General features: G+C 40.3%; 1 protein-coding gene across 1 annotated transcript; it reads left to right on the forward strand.

Annotated features, from left to right (window-relative positions):
* Positions 1-415: 415 nt before the first annotated feature.
* LOC6534184 (AF4/FMR2 family member lilli) lies at positions 416-19,938 on the forward strand. Its single transcript, XM_002094831.4, has 6 exons — positions 416-727; positions 1,691-1,758; positions 12,379-17,860; positions 17,928-18,056; positions 18,119-18,786; positions 18,889-19,938. The coding sequence occupies exons 3-6, from the start codon at positions 12,388-12,390 to the stop codon at positions 19,102-19,104; spliced, it is 6,486 nt and encodes a 2,161-aa protein (XP_002094867.2). The 5' UTR covers positions 416-727; positions 1,691-1,758; positions 12,379-12,387; the 3' UTR covers positions 19,105-19,938.
* Positions 19,939-20,446: the final 508 nt, after the last annotated feature.

A 20,446-nucleotide genomic window follows, 5' to 3' on the forward strand; every position in this document is an offset into this window, starting at 1 on the left:
AATATATAATAATAAATATCCAATAAATATTTTACTGTATAATTAAACTTTATAATTAAAAACATAATATTGTTAAAAAAGAAGTGGGAAAGCTCAAATACCATAGAACAGAACACAATAAATAATATATAGTTTTTATAAAAGTGTGCCAAAGGTCTAGCGACCACAAAATATTTGTTATTACATATTTAAAACGTTTATTTAAGGTCAAAATTTGGTTGTCATGTCTATGATATATAAAGGTAACATTTTAATAGATTTAGATGCGCATCACAAATATTGAGCTAATTTCAAATCGGACTCAAAATATACCAATTATTATTTCGGTATAAAAAAACCGAAAACTGCAGAATCAGCTGCTCGCCGCACAGCACTCAGCGTGCTGTTAAACGCAAAATGTTAGCCCATTAAACCCAGGTTATTTTTTGTCATTCATTGTTCATACGTTCGTCTCATCTGATTTTCTTTTTATAAAAATACAATTAAAATTTCAAACGAATACACATAATGTTTATAAATATAATGTAGTGCAACACATATATGTATAATATAGCTTAATACCAAGTGCAATCCCCCGAAAGATAACTTCAAATGGCAATCTAATTTACGTAAAGAGAACAGACAAAAAAAGAAACGGCGCGTGTGAAATTTTTTCAAGCAAAGCAAAGGAGAGAAGTTGGAGCAACAAAAAAAAGAGGAGAGAAAAAATACAGCAACAACACACAAAGTAGGCCAACAACAACAGCAAGAAAAAAGCAAGCAAGCGAAAGAAGCAAAAACCTTGTAATTGTGTCAATAAATGTTTTAAATATTATTTCCTTTGGGAAAGGCACAGTGTCTGTGTGTGCGCTTCGTAGTGTGAGTGTGCGAGACAAGTGAAATTTTCTTTGTTTCCCTGCGGGGGAGGAAAATAAAAAAAGAGTCAAGAAATAAAGTTGCCTTGAAACAACAAAAAACGCTGCCCCAAAAAAAAGTGTATGCATGTGTGAGTGTCTGACTCGTTGTCTGCTGGTGTTGGTGAGTGTCTGGCCGTGTGTGTGTGTGGCAATGAACGTTGAGCAACAATAATTTTATTTATTTGGAATTTTGCTGCGCTGTTTGCTTGCTTTTATCTTTATAAATACGCACACCTACAGCGCGTTAAATGAGTTATGATAATAAAAGTCCCAAGTGCTCTTTTAGCAATGAAAATGTTTAGCCAAAAAATGAAAAGCAACAAAAACGGCGGCTTTAAGGCTGCTGGACAGGTTTCCCACGGCTAAAAAAAATGTAAAATACAAAAAGGAGCAACACGACGGCGACGAAAGAAGAAGCAGCAGCAATGCGTGAAACGCGAAAGCAAAGTGAAATTCAAGACAACAACAACAAACACGAAAGCATAGCGGCTAACAGAAACCGTTATTCAACAATTTCTTGAATAAAACGACAACAACAACAACATAATAAAGCATACAAGTGAAAGAAGGCACAAAATACTGGTTTACACAAAATAAAAAAAGATAAAGCAAAAGAAAGAAAGCAAAGAGAGAAAAAGTTGCTGCACGAGAAATTTTGTTCGTGTATCGTCTCCCCATTTCTATCTCTGCATATGTGTATGTGTGTGTTTCTGTGTGTTGGTGAAGTAAAGTGAAAAGCAATGCTGCAAGGAATTACAACAACTACAGCCCAGTTTACAATAAATATATTACAGTAAACGGTACTTAGGACCACAGCAAAGAGGAGCAACAAAGAAACAAAATATTTGGACACAATCTCAAGGTAAGTGAAGAAAATTTGCATATTTCGATGCTTTTCTTCAAAGTGCGTGCTTTAATTAAAGCCTAACCATCAAATAAAAGCGTTTGCATGAGAGGTAGACAAAAAGAATAGGGATGGAAGGCATGTTGTCTCGCTCTTTTTTTTTTTGGAGCATGCGAAATGTCTACAGGTGGCTTATTTACAGTTACTTTCTTGATAACAGCTGCTCGGTCTTCTCGTCTTTCTTTGTTTCTTTCTTTCATTCCTTAATTCTTCTTTCGCGAAGCTCTTCTTTAAAGCTTCTCACGCTCGTCGAAAATTTCGGCGTTTTTGTGCCTTATCGCCATCTAATTAACGGTAAATGCCGATGCTCAATGAACACGATTATTTCTTTTCATTTTCATTCACCCGAAGATAAATCACAATAAACTACATATGTATGTATATGCTATTTATGACTTTTAAGGTTTTTATTAAACTGCAGCACAATGGCCTTTCATGGATTAAAAAAATAAACAGAATGTTTATAAGAACATAAACAATTAGTTTCTAGAGATATTACCATTTTAAGAAAGTCTTGTAGAGTCTCTATTTCGAAAGGGTGAAATACTTTTGGAGATTCATACTTCAAAGTAAACTGCTACTTGAATTATGTATGTTCATGACTAACTGCTTGTCATAGGTGGTGCACGTTATACGTTTTACCATTGAGATGTTTAATGACCTTAACATTCTACCGAGTGATATTTTAGCAACTCGGTTGCATCGTGCATTCCCAATGCCTATGTTTGCATAGCTTGATCAAATACTTCGCATAGCCTGACTTTGGTGCACTTACTGACCGCTCCAAGTCACGTTTCTCTGTTCGAGTTTGTTATCAGCCTGTAAACCGATACGTTACGATGGTATGTGTTGATATATGTTTTATTTAGTCGTATTCCCCTCTGGGAAATATGTAGTAGAACTGATTCACTAATTACCCAAAGCAAACAGAACAAAAGTGGAAAACTGGGAAAGCTATGCACAAACGAACATAAAATACGCTGTCGAATTACTAAAAGCTAAGCTGGCTCAAATTCTGTAATTTAACACTTTTGATTTTTACTTACTTACTGACTTTTACTGGGCTTTGTCTTCGAAATCGGCAAACAAAACATGAATAAACTAATGTTTTAGTTAGCGAATTTATCAGATGATGAGAGAGGAATTATCACTGGGGATAACCAGTTCTTAATAGTTTTCCGTACAATATAAAGCAAAATATTTATATTTTTTATTTGCTTTATGTGGAATTAATAGTTTCGTAATTTCCTTTTCAAATAGGTATACAATTGTAATATACAATGTATAAACGTTTGTTACCTGAAACATCACCATTACATTATTTACGGCTTTAAATAGATAAGATATTAGTTTTGTTTATCACGCTCTGTTGTAGTGTTTAGGTGTTTCCTCATTTTGGGCTAATCTGTGAAACGAAATAGGTCGAATCCCTTTGCCACCGCTGATAACAACTCAAAAAAGCAAAAAACAATACAAATTGTTACAATGTTTGGCCGAGCAGTATTCGATAGATGATAAAAGGTTTCGAATGGAAATGGGAGGCCGAGAATGGAGCGATTTGAACTGATTGCACTGTACAGCTGTGCGCGATTCGTTTGGGTTGATAATTAGATGTAGTCAATGTGACCCGCCCCCCAATCTTCCACCGCCCCCCTCCCCCACAAGCCCCCTATAACTTGGCTATCTACGCCTATTGTACGCTTAAACGGTTTCTGTTTTATGTGCTGTTCTTTTCCCTCGTTGCTGCTGCTTTTTGCTAAAAGCAAAAAGCGTTTAACCGGTTTGTTTCGAAACAAACAGAGAAAACCGAAAACAGAACAAGCCAAGATTATAGTGTGTGTGTGTGTCTGTGTGTGTGTGTACAAGTTGGCTCTGATGAATAACGTTAACTTTGAAGAAATATCTGCTGGCTTTTTTTGTATCTCGTGTGGAAGTTAACCGGATCGGATAGGAAATGTGGTTATGAGCGGATGGCATCAACGGGAAAAGTGTTGACGCTTCTTAACTGATTTTAAATATGGGAAATTAATTAAACGATCTTGTTGTTGTAAATAATATCTTTTAAGTATGCTGCTGCTTATTTGAATAAGCAAAATCTACTTCTAAGTACTGAAAGCAGGCCAATAAAAGTCAACTATCTTGCCACTTTCGACCTTATCTTTCAGATAGGCTATCAAGCGATTTCATTATTGTGCGAAATTAAATACCTATAATTTATAAGGGTATCACATTTCTGCCAACGCGACTTTCCGGATTAAATTACAATTATTTCTAAATCAATTGGGCTGGTCTATAAATAGAACCGAAGTGAGTTAGTTTGGTGTGCTCAAAAATGCCAAGCAACTCGAACGTGTTTTGAATGTAAATCAACTTCAGGCGGCGGAGATTTTGTCAATAAAATTTCACCAAGACCCTGAATGTTTTATGGTTACCTTCATCCGCTTAACGAAATTTACTGAGATAAGAACTTTTTCGCCTTTAAACTCCCATCAATTTGAACTTTGCTCCGAAACTTTGTGGGCGCTATGGAAAAGTGCTCATAAATTCAAGTTGAAACCCCTTCTATTTGCTGCTTCATTTCACCTATCACACGGCTGCACCTTCCCACTCCCCCTCAAAAATGTTTTTCCACACAGTTCCCTTCGCTTTTTCCTTTTTTTTTTGTGTACTTTTTTGTGTTAAAGCAACTATAAATTTACTTTGTCTGCCCTTTTTGCCAGCTTTTGTTTACTCGGTTTATTTTTAGTGAGCGAAGCGTATACATGCACACATATCTAACAACCTACCAACTCAATTGCTGACTGGACAAAATTGGAAAACAAATACGTAAAATCACTTAAACTTCGCTACATTTCGCTGTCATATTCAGTTTTCAGTTTCCAGCCAGGAAAATTTGCGTTCGCAATGTATGCAATATCATTTCACAAACAATTTAGTGACTCAACGGGAAAATATTTTATACTCGGGTTTTTCGTTATCCAAATTGGCCACGTTTTTCGTTGGAGTCTCAAATTGCTTGTCAAACTTAACTTGTTGTTCTCATTTCATTGGGATTACATTGTGTTCTCTACAATTTGACACCTGTTGAAGTGTGAAACGAATTTCAAAGTTAGGAAACTCGGTTTACAAAGTTGAATGAATGAAATACGAAAACAAAACACAAGTATGAGGTAAATGAACCTTTCAGTAAATTAAATATATGGCGAATAAATTTGCTTATGTTACCAGGGGTATAAAAGCTTAATTAATTTAATAACAAAAGGTATATAATTGAATTATTAAATATATGTAATTAGAATATATTTTAGAAGAATGATAATATCTTTTCGTGGGATCAAGTAAAATAGGCCAAATATTCATTGGTTTAGGTAACTTTACCTTAATTGGTAAAATTGGGCATAAAATAGCCACTTAAGTGCATGAATTATATGGAATCAGCATAGTAATTTCTCAAACTAAATCCATTCATATGTCAGCTTAGCAAGCCCGCTATCTTATTATTTTTCTTCGTCGTCTGTTGCTTTCCCATGCAATTTCATAATTTTCCTGATTAGTTTATTAAGTAGAAAGCAGAACGGAACTGAAGTAACTTCAATGACAATAATCAGAACGCATGCAATGCAATGCAAATGGAATTTGGGTCATTCGTTTAGCGTGATCTAATTTCATATAACGGCGTTTGTTACCTTATAATTTGAATCGATTGGAATTGAGAAAAGTTAAACGCTTCTAGGTGTGAAAATTGGGTTGAAATTTTAACGATTCACTGAAGAAATATGAACAATTTTATGGCAAGTTACAGGCAAAAGTGTATGTAATTGGTTTTCAATTCTTTATAGAAACCGAAATTTCTTTAAAAATAATAAATGCAACTTAATAGATAACATCCACTAGAGATACATTTTGTGCATACATACTTTGTTCAATGCAATATGCTTTGTTAATTTAAGAAAAATGCTAATTATAGCAGTAACCTTAACATTGATGACTCAAAAGTGTGCTTTGCATTCGTATGTTTTATTAGTCATAAGTGTTCTTAAGTATGCATATTTATTTATACTTTTATATATTTAAAACCATATTTTGAGTCATCAGTCTTTCTTTTGTTTAAATATTCTTTATTTATGTTTTCAAGCAGTTAATGATAAATTCTTTCGAAATACAGCAGAAAATATTTCAGTTTATAAACATTTATAAATTAACTCAATATTTTTCGATGTGTATATCCCCAACTTTTGGAACATTGAGTTGTATTTTATATTGTTTGTTATTCTACGCTTCATTTTAAAATCTCTTACAAATGTTGTAATTCGCTAAACTCTTTTATTTGTGTTGTCATTCGAGTTTTCCGTCTTAACTGGCTTCTTTTCGCAAAACTTTCCTTTCCAATTTCAACTTGTTGACCACTCCTTTGACTTTGTATCTCTTCATTAAAGTTAAAGTTTGCTTTTCGCAATATCTCTTCTTCTTGTACGTATTTCACAAACTCATAATTTCAGGCAATTAAATCATTGTATGACAAATTGACTTCAAAAAGCAATGAAAAAGTGGCAGCAACAACAATAAAACAATTACAGAAACGATGAACAGGAAAAAAAAATGCCAAGTACTACAACAAAATAAAACGAAACTTGCGGCAATGAAAAGGCAACAACAACTGCAAATGAAATGCTAATAAATTGAAATGAAATTAGCAAAAACAACAAGGGAAGCACGACAACTGCTGGTTGTTGTTTTTGTCACTACTCTTGTTGTTGTTGTTGTTCGATGAGGGAGTGAGAGAGAACGCGATAATATAAAAAAACGTGTGCACATTAGGTGGGTGAGACGAAGAGAGGGGGTGCGAAAGAGAGGGCGGCAGTCGTTGACATTGTTGTTATCTTAAATTGTCCCGCTTGCTTGCTGATTTCTTGTTGTTGCTTTGCTGGTTCTGTTGTTGTTTCCTTAGCTTCTGTTTATTTGATTTTGTCATCATCTTAATGCAAACAGCCCGTGTGCGACAGAGATAGCGCCTCAACTGTGTCGCTCCGTCCTTGTCGCGCGCCGCGTTTTATGTGTATTACAACATTTTTTGCGGCGGTGACATTAATTCTACAGATACAGATACAAACAAGCGCACTTCAAGACACAGATACAAAGCAACAAAAACAACACACGAACAAAAGAGTACACAAACAGATACAGATACGAATACAACAGCGATTCACTCGCTAATTTATCTGTGCGTTGTTGGCCCCCAAAGGCGTACAACAACAAAAACAATAATAACAACAATAGAAGTCAGCATGGCGAGGAGAAAATATCTCAATGATCATGGGTTCGTTCTGCCATCATTATCATAATTATTTCGACGATCATCTGCTCGAGTTTTTGGCACTCGTTTCGTTTCTCTTTCGGCTTACACAAAAGTATCTCAACACCTCAACTGCTCATCTCAATATGCAAATGTGTGAAAAAACTCTCAGCTACGCCTGTAAAATCCGTTTTATGGTTTTACTGTATTTGGTGTGCACTGTTTTGTTTATAAATCAATATTAATAAACCGTTTCGGGGTTTTAATTATATCTGCTTAACTAGCATTGAAAATTAAGTTTGTGAATTCCTCGATAATTAAATTCCAGTTATTCATAGGTTTGATTTATTTCATACTCATATTTCACTGTTTTATAAAATTCCATTTGTTCACTCAAAAGTATACATACCTATTAAATTCTATGGGGGAACTTGGGGTTCCCACGAATTCCCATGAAAATAAAGGGGAACTGAGAAATACTTACAAAGTCTGATTTTTAGATTGCTAATTTCCGTATTAGAATTGCATTAGCTTTAAAAGTAAGCAGAAAATAGGTTGAAACATTGTGAATTCAATTTAAGATACTGTTATCTAATGATAATTCCAAATGAAGTTATACGCAGTAAATCAATATAAATTCCAAGGAGATCATAAGGCCAGCCTATCTATCACACCTTAGTTTGTTGGATTAGAATGTATTTACACGTAAAAAATGGTTACAGTATTAAGCATTCGGTTATTTCTAATAAAAATGTTTATCGCAGTTTCTTTGGCTTTAATTAGCATTCACACAACATATAAAATGCAATATTTATTCACCTATTCCTTACCTGTCATGAATCTCCAATCATTTGTGGGCTATAATTATAACAAAATTAAAAAACTATTTAAAATACAAAAACTATTTTGATAGGTAAAACCGAAACTGTCATGATTATGGTTTGATTTAACGTTCTATAAACCTTGAATGACACGGAAGATATGAATCCATTTGCTTTCCATGCATACGTACAATATCGAGTTGATTGAATTCTGGAAAGTCGTTATCGCGTCCAAAAAACTGCAAAAATGCATAGTATATAACTGATAACTCTTTTAAATACAACCAAATATCTTACACTCCGGAAATAAAGGTTAAACTGGCTTAAATAACACTACGAAACATAAATGCAAAGGAATTTAAGCAAAAACGTGCATATGGTAATTCTTACAGCATTTTGAACTGATTTGTGGCTCTGCCAGTGCAAATTTACGCCCGGTACAAAGTTTCAATTAAGTTGGCGTGCAGAACCAAATAAATTAAATACACACAAATGCACATATGTACGTACGTATGTATGTATGTATGTATGTACATATAACAAAGCCAAAAAAGAAATAACAATTTCGGGGAGAACGTTAGCCCGTGGCCACAGTTTGTAGATTGTAGAGGTCAAGGCTATAATGCTTTCTATATATGTACATATGTATGTATTTGTATATATATATATATGATATAGCGTTCGTGAGGGTCTGATACGAATAATACGAATAACCGACGGCAAAAGTGCAAATAAATTTGTGACGCATTTTTATTTTGTTATTGCAAATGATATAAATACACCGAGCGGCAAATGCACACAGTTGAACAAAAGGCGCAGACATACAAATGTTTATATATGTATGTACATATACGTACATACACAAATGCATACATGCCCCACTCAAGTGAAATGAAAAACGCGCTAAATGTGAGCGAGAAAAAGAGAAGGCGACGTAAGAGCACAACGAACTTTTGCGAAATGTGAAATTATAAAACAAAGCGCTCCGCGTAGGCAACAACAATAATAAAAGCGAGCATTTAAACCACTACGAATGCAGCGAAACCAATACGATTACCAATGGCAACGGGCAACTGGCAACTTAACAACAAATGCCAAATTAAAATGCTTTAAAAAAGCGCCAAAAACCAAACAGGCCGCAAATGTTTGCTATTGTATTGTATTGCCTTGTTTTTGCCACTGTCTCTTTCACTCTCCAACAGCACAAACTCGAATTGTTGTTGCCATTTTTGTTTGTTTTAAGCCAAGGCCAAGCCGCTAAATTTTTCACTGGCTCTTCTCTATTTTTTTGCAGTATTATATATTCATTTTCAAACAGCAAAAAGTTTGCATTTTGAATTGCAAATAAGCACTCAAAACAAAAGCTAAAAGAAAATAATCAGCAGAGAGAGGAAAGATAACTGAAATGCGAATGAATAAAATGTTTGCCTAAACACGAAGGGGAAAGCTTAATAGTGTAATTGATTAGGTTAGATAGCGACTATTCAATGAGCAAACCAAGTTCATTCACTTGAGGAAATCGAAAGGAACATTTGATCACATTAACTTAGCTGTAAGTAAAAGATTCAATGAAAGTGTGTAAAGAATAGATAGTTTTTTGTATCTGCTAAGAGTTCCAAATTTTACAAGCTAGCAGTTCAAAAGAAATATATTTTTTTTATATTTTCATGCTTTTAACAAGATAATCCCTATATAACTATAAGATCAACTGGTGAAAAAGAAATATCTGTGATTGAAATTCTTTTATTTTCGCCTTCTGTAATCTCAAAGTTAGCAAACAGTCAAAAGTGCGGAGATGTATCTTATGTATGTATGTATCTTATGTTTCTAGATATTGAAATATAACAAGAGAGAACGCTATAGTCGAGTTCCCCGACTATCTGATACCCGTTACTCAGCTAGTGTAAGTGCGAAGGACAGTTTTTGGCGGTTTGTGGGCGTTAGAATGGGCGTGGCCAAAAGTTTTTTGGCAAATAGATAGAAATTTACAAGACTAATACAAATATGAAAAAATATCAAAACATTTTTCAAAAGTGTGGACGTGGTAGCTTTGGGCGGTTTGTGGGCGTTAGAGTGGGCGTGGCAAAAAGTTTTTTTGCAAATCGATAGAAATTTACAAGACCAATACAAAAATGAAAAAATATTAAAACATTTTTCAAAAATGTGGGCGTGGCAGTTTTGGGCGGTTTGTGGGCGTTAGAGTGGGCGTGGCAACCTGAATCGACAAACTTGCGCTGCGTCTATGTCCCTGGAGTCTGTATACTTAATCTCAACTTTCTAGCTTTTGTAGTTCCTGAGATCTCGACGTTCATACGGACAGACGGACAGACGGACAGACGGACAGACGGACGGACAGACGGACATGGCCAAATCGACTCGGCTATTGATCCTGATCAAGAATATATCTACTTTATATGGTCGGAAACGCTTCCTTCTGCCTGTTACATACTTTTCAACGAATCTAGTATACCCTTTTACTCTACGAGTAACGGGTATAAAAATAAGGCTTTTTCCTTACCTTTTGCCAGTTTGGCTTGCTTTTTATTCATGAATCTTATTGGCATGGTACCCTCTTTCTTCTGCTTGACCCCAATTCGTTCGACTTTCTAGACCTTGAGTTTGTGAAGGCGGTCGAGGTAGTTTAAATTCTGCCAGTTCCACTTTTTTCCTTTCATTGTTGATATTGTTCATATAAGTTTACTACTAGAATAACATTAGAATAACACGTATCACTTCTTTGATAATCTTATACTTTTCGCGTGCTAACAAATCAATAAAATCTACGGGCTATCGGCGAAAAAAAAATTACGAAATTGCTCTGAACCATTTGGAAATCGTTTAAACCTGCCATTCGGTTATTTATAGCTGTAGTTTATGTTGCTTTAAACAAATTAACAACTCGAATAGACACAGATGTACACAAAAATGTGTGTGTATGTAGGTAGGTATGTATAATGTACATATAGAAAATGACAATTAACAATGTCGAACACGCCCACAATACAGAAACTAAAATGTATTTCGTGAAATAACTTTTGACGTTGCCCGTCAGCTTTTTGTGCGCAAATCTAAAAGATTTCTATGTCTCGTTCAACAATTTGTATTCTTTTATTTTATTATTTGTTTTTGTTTATATTAGATGTGATTGCTGCGGCATTTCGCCTTGCTGCGTGCTGTGTGTTCGCTTATTCTCGCTAATGTTTTTATCTCTGTCATAACTTTGTACAAATGCCCCGTTCTAGCCATTATCGCTCTATTTGTTTATACACTTGTTAATCAGGCCACACGTGAGTGTAGTTTTAGTTTTGGGGTCGGTCAGTCCGATGGCAATCCCCAAGAACTGATAACACAAAAGGTGATTAGAAAGTGGAGTGTTGTGTGCATATTCACCAAAAAGTAAAAAGTAAACCCGAAAACGAACTCGGGTTGCAGATCCACACAGAAAGTCTTATCGCTATGGCATATGCTTGAAATTCGAAATTCCGGGCTGAACACGAGCTAAGAAACTGCAAGAAGAACACAGACTTCTTATCCGCTCCACGTTCATAACTTCATAACTTGAAATCTAAACTAGTTGAGTTGCTTACCCTTTTTTCTAAATTCCTATTTATACACACAACAGATTGGAAAAGATTACTCAGCATAATAATGTTAATTATTTTAAGAATTATACATATTAGAATATATTTAAAGCTGCAAATTCAAACTTTAAACTCGTTTACAACTGTATAATCCTAAATAGACAAAGCTTCTTCTTTTTTAATGGCAGAACATTTTTGAGTTGATCCAAATTTGTGTCCAATTTCTCTTAGTTTCGCCATAAGTGAATCATTTTGGGGCATTTTGTGCTGTGCGCGGTTCATTGGAAAGTCAGTTTATTTTCGTGCACGTTCTTTAGAAAGTCGTTGAACTGTTTGCGTTTCCCTCGCACCCACTCTCATCTCATGTTTTGCCCCGCCATCCGTCTCTTTCTCCCACGAATTATATTGTAAAAGGCAACGAGAATTTTTAAGTTTATTTGTTTATAGCAATTTCATCATCTTTCTGTGGAATCTTGTGCATATTAGAATGAGCGTTTTGCGACTTCAAGTTTTATGGCCACAATAAATACTTAAGAAAATGACGAGCTGTAGCCCCGAGAAGATTAAATTTTAACTTTAGCATTGTTTTATCAAAGTTAATATATTTATATACATATACATATATAAATCTTCTGGTAATTTACCAAGTCAAATGATTGATTGATAGTTAAATGATTAAATTCAAAACATGTAAACGATATAATAGGCAAACAAAATGATCTAATCAAATAACCAAATAATGGTTTTTTGGGTAATATAACCTTGTGATGCCTATTATTATTTGTTTATATCGTATTTAATGATAAGGAATTTAAATATGGTAATTAATGTCCGTATATATGTATTTTCCAATTATTAATAAGTTTATACCATTCTTTTTCAGACCACCACCATGGAACCCAACAGACATCACGAATATCAGACACATCATCAGCCGCATCCGTCGATGCAGCACCATCCAACGCATCCACATCACCAGCCACCACATCACCAACAACCGCACCACCCGCAGCAACCGATCCACCAGCATCACCCGCCGCCACCACCACCTCAGCAGCAGCAACATCAGCAGCATCAGCCACCGCAGCAGATCCACCCGCAGCAGCATCCGCATCCGCATCACTACCAGCAACTGCATCACCATCCCACGAGCTCCACATCGGTGGGCAGCTCCTCCTCCTCCGTCAGCTATGTCAGTCACCATCCGCAACATCACCCCACATCCTTGGCCGAGGATCAGCGCTCCCGGTCAGCAATTTATATGAGCAGAAACACTCAGCCCGGCTTGCCACCACCTCCTCATCCTACTCATCCCTCGGCGCAAGGATCAGGCGCCGCTGGGACGAGTGGCAGCGATCCTCACATGCAATACTACACCTCGAACCAGAATTTGGCGGTGAAGAAGATGTCCGATCCGCATCCCAATTGGAGCTATAAGAGCCAAGCTGTTACGACTCCAGCTCCGGCGCCCGGATTGCGACAGCATGGAAATCCTGCCCTGTATCCAACGGGCAGCACCGCCTACTGGCCGCCACCGGATGAGCAGTTGCATCACCAGCAGCCGTCCCGGTATTCCTATGCAAAACCAGGAGGCCCGGTCACGGGTTCGAGACCCATTCAGGGACCCCTGCCAAACAGTCAGCGATACTACAGCGAGGACATTAAGTACTCCACTGTACCTGCCGCATCCAAGGTGCTCACCTACGCACCACCAGCCAGCTCCTCGCAGCCACAGCCACCGCCACCCACCTCCAGCGCCAGCGCCAGCTCGGCCGCTAACTCGTCATCCGTCCGCCACTATGAACTCGAACATGTGGTCAATCCCAGTAATCCGAGCAACGAGCACCAGCAACCCAGTCCGAATTATGGACGCAAATGTCCGCCTCACTACGAAACGCCGCCGGAGCAAAGAAGTGCCGGGGCCACGCCCAATTCGACGCCCAATCCCACATCCACATCGCACCACCAGAGCCTGTATATTCCCATGCCGACATTCAGTACGGAAAAGTTCCAAACCACTGTGCATAATGCGATTGAGAAGTACATAAGGGAAACTCCGGCACCCAGCTTGGAGTATCCCAGAGGTGGAGTGGCACCAGCAGGTGCGGGAGCCGGTAGTGGTGCCGCCTATGGGCGAACTGGTTACTACAATCAGCAGCCGGTGAAGAGCTCCAAGGCAGCACCACCTGTACCTCAAACTGCCACCTCCAGTTATGTGAAAATGGAACCGGAGCACGCTCTTGCCGGAGGATTGCCGCAACCCACGAGATCCTCGCTTTACCACAATCCCTATAATGTGGAGAGCAGGGAAAGGGACTCCTCGCCAGCCATGGCCACTGTGCCGGCGCCTCACGGCTATCCGACCAAATATGGCAAGCTGATACAGCAACAGCACGCTAGCGGAGTGGGAACAGGTAGCTCGGCGCCCTATCAAAGCTACTACCATCAGGGAACGCCTTCGCCAGCGGCTGGAGCGGTGGCTTCGCCCACGCCAGCACCAGGACCACCGCAGGCCGAAGCGCCAGGATCGATTTTTGGTCCTGGACCGGGCTTGAATCCCGGCATGCCTCCGCATAGTAGCCAACCGGCTCCACCACCCGCCAACAGTCAGCAACCCGCCTCATCATCCTCATCGTCTAGCAATGCCAACTTCTCCACCCTGCAGGTATATCCCCATGGACCAGATATTTGCTACCAGCCAGGCAGTCAGTCCCAGGCGCAGAACCAAGCGCAGAGTCATCCCAATCCTGCCAAAAAGCCACCAGCTGTAACAAAACCCAACTATCGTGCTTTAATCAACGATATGCTGAAACGAAATACAGCCAGCGAACAAGAACTGAATATGCAGATCATCAAGAAAACGCTAAACATGGAGCCGCCTTCCAGGAATCATCCAGCTCCAAGTAGAGTCATCCAACAGAGTGCAGCACCCGCTGCAATATCAGTTCCATCAGCTCCACCGCCCCCGCCGCCAGCGATTCATTCGCCATTGGATTTGTCCATGCGCACGGTGAAGCAGACGGCGGATTCCACGGAGTACAAATACCAGAGACCCAGCACGGACTACAAGCTACCACAAGGGGGCTTAGGCGGAGGCGGAGGCGGAGGTGGAGGCCTGGGATTGCCAAGGTTCGATATTACACCCAACTTCTCGGCTGCCACGAGGGGCGGAGCACCCACGAGTCCGGCGCCCACACCTGTGATACGTCAGGCTCTGGCGATTCCGGCAGCTCCTGTGCCACCCACGGTTCCAGTTCCTCCGGCAGTGGCTGCACCAGCCCTGGTGATCAAAACCCTGCAACAGATGCGCCCCAGTGTGTTGGAAACAAATCCGTTTGCCAAGCGACAGCAGCAGCTGCCACCAGAGACGAGCATTGTGCAGGTAAACAAGCCGACAGTGGAACTGATGCCCACACCTTCGCCAAGCCCGCACAACAGCAGTAATCCCAACTATTTGGGCAAGAAACGGCACCTGCAGGAGTACAATCAAGCCGCTGCGAAGCAAGCAAGATTGGAAGCGGAATCATCAGGATCTCTAGTGTCCAAGGCACCCATAATAGCGGCTCCCACTTCAGTGGTTGTAGTTGCTCCCGTGCCCGTGATAGCTGTGAATGAACAGGCGCTGGCCGCCAAGCGGGAAAGGGAGATGCAATCCATGAGTGCAGAATCCTCCACTTCCGCCCATCTGGTACCCAAGATGGAACCACGCATTCGAACTAAAGCCGAGCTCAAGGGCTTCACATTTACGCCGCCTGTGCTCGTTTCCTCCACAACGAATGCTTCTAGTACAATTTCACCACCCAGGACGCCACCCAACCAGGTTACCAATCACATTCAAATTAAGCTAGAGCCAGCGCCAGCGCCACCAAAAGCGACTGATTTGGATGTGGAAGATGAACTCAGTTTGGGTAACCTGATGGACTGGGGCAGCACATGTAATAATCTCGTTGAGCAACTTATGAGCAAGGTTGTGGTGCCACCAGCATTACCGGCATTACCAGCCAACACCGGCATCAAACTGGAGCTCAGTGAAGATGATCTGCCGGTTGCTCGCATTTTAAAGAGACAACCTTTGGCAGCACCATCGCTTGCTGGAGGAGATGCCGAGTCGGCAACTACTCAATTAACCACAACTACCAACGGAATCTCTTCGTCTTTGGGCAATGGCAGTGGCCAGAAGAAACTCAGCAAAGTGGAGAGGGAGAAGAAACGCCAGCAGCAGGAACAGCGAATTGCCGCCCGCTTGGCACCAAAACATGGGCAAAGCAGTTCATCGGAGAGCGATACCACAGAGCTTCACAAGCGGAATACGGCGCGGCAAAAGAAACCTCTACTGCGAAAGGGGAGAACGAGGCAAAGGTCTCCGGAAGCGGCCAGCATTCAGCAGAGCAGCGATGAGGAGCAGGAGAAAGTGAGCCAGCGACTTAGTCGCAATCAAACCTCCAGCGAGGAAAGCAAGACAAAAGCCACTTCCGCCAAAAAGGATGTTAAAAAGGAGGCCAAGACTCCAAGCAACAAGTCCAACAACAGCGCCTCTCTGGCCAAGATCAGAAAGAAGCCAATTGATACTTCCAGCTTAAACAAGACCAAAGGTGAAGAGAACTCCAAGCAGGAAAGCCAGGAGAGCACCACTTCGGAGAGCGAAGAAGAACAAGATGACAATGACGAAGAGGAGGAGGATCAGGAGGAGGATGAGGAAGAGCCCGAAGAGGACGACGATGAGGAGCAGGACAAGAAAAAGGAGAAGCGAGGAGGCAGACGTCCGGGAAACACACTCAAGAAACGCATTGCCCACAAGCTGAATACCATGACCCGCTCCAAACATCGCAAAGAACTCGAACTCCAGTTGGCCAACAGTAAGGTTCTACGCAATGACAAGATCATCAGGAACTCCACCACCAAAATTAAGAGAAAGTATGTCCGCAAAGTGGTGGACAGCAAGAAGGAGATGATGGTCACCCGTTTGCGAAACAAACGTGGCTTAAACTCTGATCTAGGAGCGCTGAATGGTAGAAACTCCAAGCTGAAGGGCAGCAAGATGGGAAATAGTCCCGGTAAGCCACCCAAGACCTCGCCGCAGCAGCAACTGTACCTGGAGGAGTATCGCTATAAGTTGGCTTTGAAAATCCCACACAGCCTGATCTCGATTAATAAGCTCAACAAAGTGGCTTCCTCGCTACCGGACTTGGAGCGCCGTGATCTCAGCCAGGAGCTGGCCTGCTTTAAGAGAAATAGACCCAAGACCAAAGCTGCCAGTAAGCAGGATTTCACGCCGAAGTCCATAATCGATGTCCTCCACTTGAGGGTAACCAATGGCAGTACGGCCAGCACTCAAAGGAAGATCTCAGTCTCTGCTCCCGCTTCCACCAACCTCCAGATCCATAGTGAAACCTCGCAAACCTCCGCCTCTACTTCACTTTACGAGCAGCCCCAGCAGGATAACACCACGGAAAACCAGTCCCTAGATGACATCAGCAAGCGGCACTTTAGCATTTTCGACACCAAAGTGCTGCAGAGCAAAACCCGAACAGAAACCAAGTTGCAAAAACACAGGGAGATCATCCGTGAGATTTTCGTCGGTCCGGAACGTCCAGCTTCGGCTCCGCCAGAATGTGTCCAGGAGGCAGATGAAGGGGATGCCATTAGTTACCAGAAGTACGAGGAGTTCCTGGTGCAAATGAACAGCATTGCCAGCGCGAATGACAGCAAGTTGGCCAGGAGATCTCTAATGGAGGACAAGTTCGTCACGGCTCCTCAATGTCCGCACAAGAGAAAGTATCGTTGTAGGAAAGGCAGCTCGGGATTTGACTACATACGTAAGAAGAAGAGACCAGCTCCAACCCAGACTCAGAACCACGCCCAAAATCATAATCAGAATCAGAATCAGAACCAAGCCTCCAGTCAGATAACACAACATCTATTGGAACACAATCAGAGTGCGGCGGATGAGCGATTGGAGGATACGGATAGCACCATCGCAGGCAGTTCCCATTTGCCGCCAAAGGTGAAAACGGAGATGGATGTCTGTCGTGAGATCCAGAAGTGGGTGCTCAACAAGGGAGTGGGCCAGAGCACCATGCACAAGGCCGCTCGCCAGGGGCTAATCGATGTGGTGGTGTACTGCTTGGATCGTATGAATATGAACCCTGACCAGAAGGATAACGCCGGCTACACTCCCCTCCACGAGGCGTGCACCCAAGGATGGCTGGAGATCGCCAGGCTACTGCTCCAATACGGAGCGAATCATTCGGAGGCGGCTCAATCTGGAATCAGGCCATTGCACGGAGCCATCGAGAATGATCACGAGGAGGTGGTGCGCCTGTTGCTCTCCTATGGAGCCGATCCGTTGCTGGCAACGTACTCAGGTTTGTGCTGGATGTTTTACCTTTCATTTCGCAAGGATTGTACCAACATGTACCAATCTTGTTTCAGGTCAAACCCCGCTAATGTTAGCTTCAAGCAAGTTGATGCGTGGCATTCTGAGCTCTCATCTCAGCGATGCACAAAGTGCCGCCGCTGACATCAAGCCAATGCGATTCAATGGGCCTTGGGAGATATTTGGTAAGTGGAAACACGAAATGAATATCAAGAAGTTTACTTTACTATATATTTATCTCTTACAGATGCTAAGGAGTATGGTTATGATATATTCAGTAATGTACCGAATACAGCTTGTGATATGAGCAGAGCTCTACGTAGAGAAAGGAAGGAGGCCAAGCAGCAGAGGATGAGCAACAGTAGCAGAACCAGCAACATGAATGGCCTGTTACCAGCAAAAAAGGAAGAGCAGAAGCCCGAGGATTTGGACCAGGACCACCGGGTGACCACAACGATCAAGCAGAACGGGGAGACGAGTGCAACAAAGACTGGATCGGCGACTACGACGACGGCAACAACGATGGTTAAATTGGAACCAGGCACCGACGAGGATAGCAATAACAATAAGAACAACGAGGAGCTGAATGCTAATGTTGAAAATAATTTAGTAACAAGCGTTGTGAATGTCAAGAATGAAGTGAAGAAGGAAGTGGATGCTGAAGCAGAAACGGAAGCGGAAGCAGAAACGAACGCGAATGCGAATACGAATAGTATGAGTAGGCTAGACGAGGATCAGACGGACATCGAGACAATGGATAGTGAATTGAATGGTGATATTTTTGAATTTGAAGAGGCCGATGTGCCCTTGCCACCACTGTACTTGCTCAAAGACGAGGGCAGTGATAAATGGGTACTACTCAACGACTTGTGCAATTTACTTAAAGTTAAATCGAAGGATACGTTGCTCAACAAGGTATGTGCTACTTGATGCCTGCAATCTAAACGATATTTTAAACTCCAAACATGTGGTCCGCTGTATATGCCAGTTTCTAACAAAATCTTATCATTTTTTCAGCTCTGTCCGAACAACAGCAATGCGTTGGCCAGCAGTCAGAAGCACCTGCTCCGGGAGTTCAAGATAGACGATTTCCTGGAGAAAGCCACCTGCCTGCAGCTGTTGTGCGCCGGTGAAAAGCTGAACATGTTCAGCTCCTCGAAGGTTGTGCTCATCAAATACAACGACAGTGTACGGAACTTGTTGGGCGTGAAGACCATTTTAATGAAATTTTAACCGAGATATCTTTAGCGATTGGACAAGGCATGATCCAGAAAGATATAGCTTAGATAATGATGAACAGATGAGCATAGTACTAACTGAACATAGAGTGTAAAGTGCAAACAAATATGGAAAAACTATTAGTACGAATATAATTATAGATTTATATACTATACATACATATGTATATTTTAGCTAGTAACTAGTTTTTACTCACACGTCTTTGTCTTTGGAAGATAAAGGCTTTTATAAAGGAAATTAAATTAGAGCTAATGCAAAGTGATACAAAGGTGCTATACACACTCAAAACGAAGAAAACGGAAATGAATGGAAATTTTAGAGCGAGAGTATTGAAAAAATCTGGAATCTTTAGGGATTGGCTGCAATTACGCAATTCAAGTAGAACAAAATAATGCGAGGCAGTAAGTGAATAGGAAACGAACAGAAAATGTATGCCAGCCAATCAGCTAATAAATTGATATATACTTACAGATATATCTAGGGATAAAGTGTAATCTATGGTTTTTAAAAAAGCAAAACAAACTAGCTAAAGTAGAAAGTAAATAATAATTATTGTAATAATATTAAAGAAGCAACAAAGGCGTATTTATGTATTATGTATTTTTAAATGAAATTATTAACATAATATATAAAATATATGTATACACAATATGATCCAACTACAATGTAAATCAATTTTCAGATAGGTTTGTAATTTTCTATGTAATGTACGTGTGTAAGTTTTGTGCAACTATAAACAGAAACCACAAAAAAACTGAAGAAATTTAACAAAAAAAAAAAAACTAATGAGAAACAAAATAAATGCAAAGTGAAATTTTGACAATTTAACAGTGGGTTTCACTTCAAAATTTTGACAATCGTCCTGCATTAGAGTACGAATCTAATGCAAGCGTTTACTAAATAATGGTCATTTATGATACTTCGAAATTTGTTTTAAAGGTTATTTAACTAAATGTCTAAAAGGGATATATTATTTGTAAGTCAAATTGGTTAAATGGTAAGATGACTAAAAAGGTAAGATCTAAAATAAGGAATGGCCCATGATTATTTCTTCACTTGTTATAAAAATTTCGTAATTCATTAGACTAGATAAAATACTTAAACTTTAAAGTATATTTGTTTTGTTTGCTTACCATGTATTAAAACATGTTTCTTAAGTAATATTGATTGCATCATTGGCATTGAGAAACCGCCACTGATTCGAAATTACGACATATCGATAATTTGGCGATAGGTTCCGGCAGATGTCGCCATCAAAAGCTCGCCACCAGAGCTGTGTGCTGAGCGCGGGTGTGCGTGCATGTGAGTGCTTTCAGCTAAAAGCTTTCCGGTTTTC

The sequence above is a fragment of the Drosophila yakuba genome, chromosome 3L, assembly GCF_016746365.2.
Source record: "Drosophila yakuba strain Tai18E2 chromosome 3L, Prin_Dyak_Tai18E2_2.1, whole genome shotgun sequence".
Lineage (NCBI taxonomy): Eukaryota > Metazoa > Arthropoda > Insecta > Diptera > Drosophilidae > Drosophila > Drosophila yakuba.

What these genes read in the sequence shown, in the direction of transcription:
- LOC6534184 (XM_002094831.4), top strand. Translation starts at nt 12,388, where the DNA reads ATGGAACCCAACAGACATCACGAATATCAGACACATCATCAGCCGCAT. An exon ending in GTTGCTGGCAACGTACTCAG is followed by an intron (nt 17,861 to 17,927) that starts GTTTGTGCTGGA and finishes ATCTTGTTTCAG; the next exon opens with GTCAAACCCCGCTAATGTTA. An exon ending in AGGATACGTTGCTCAACAAG is followed by an intron (nt 18,787 to 18,888) that starts GTATGTGCTACT and finishes TCATTTTTTCAG; the next exon opens with CTCTGTCCGAACAACAGCAA.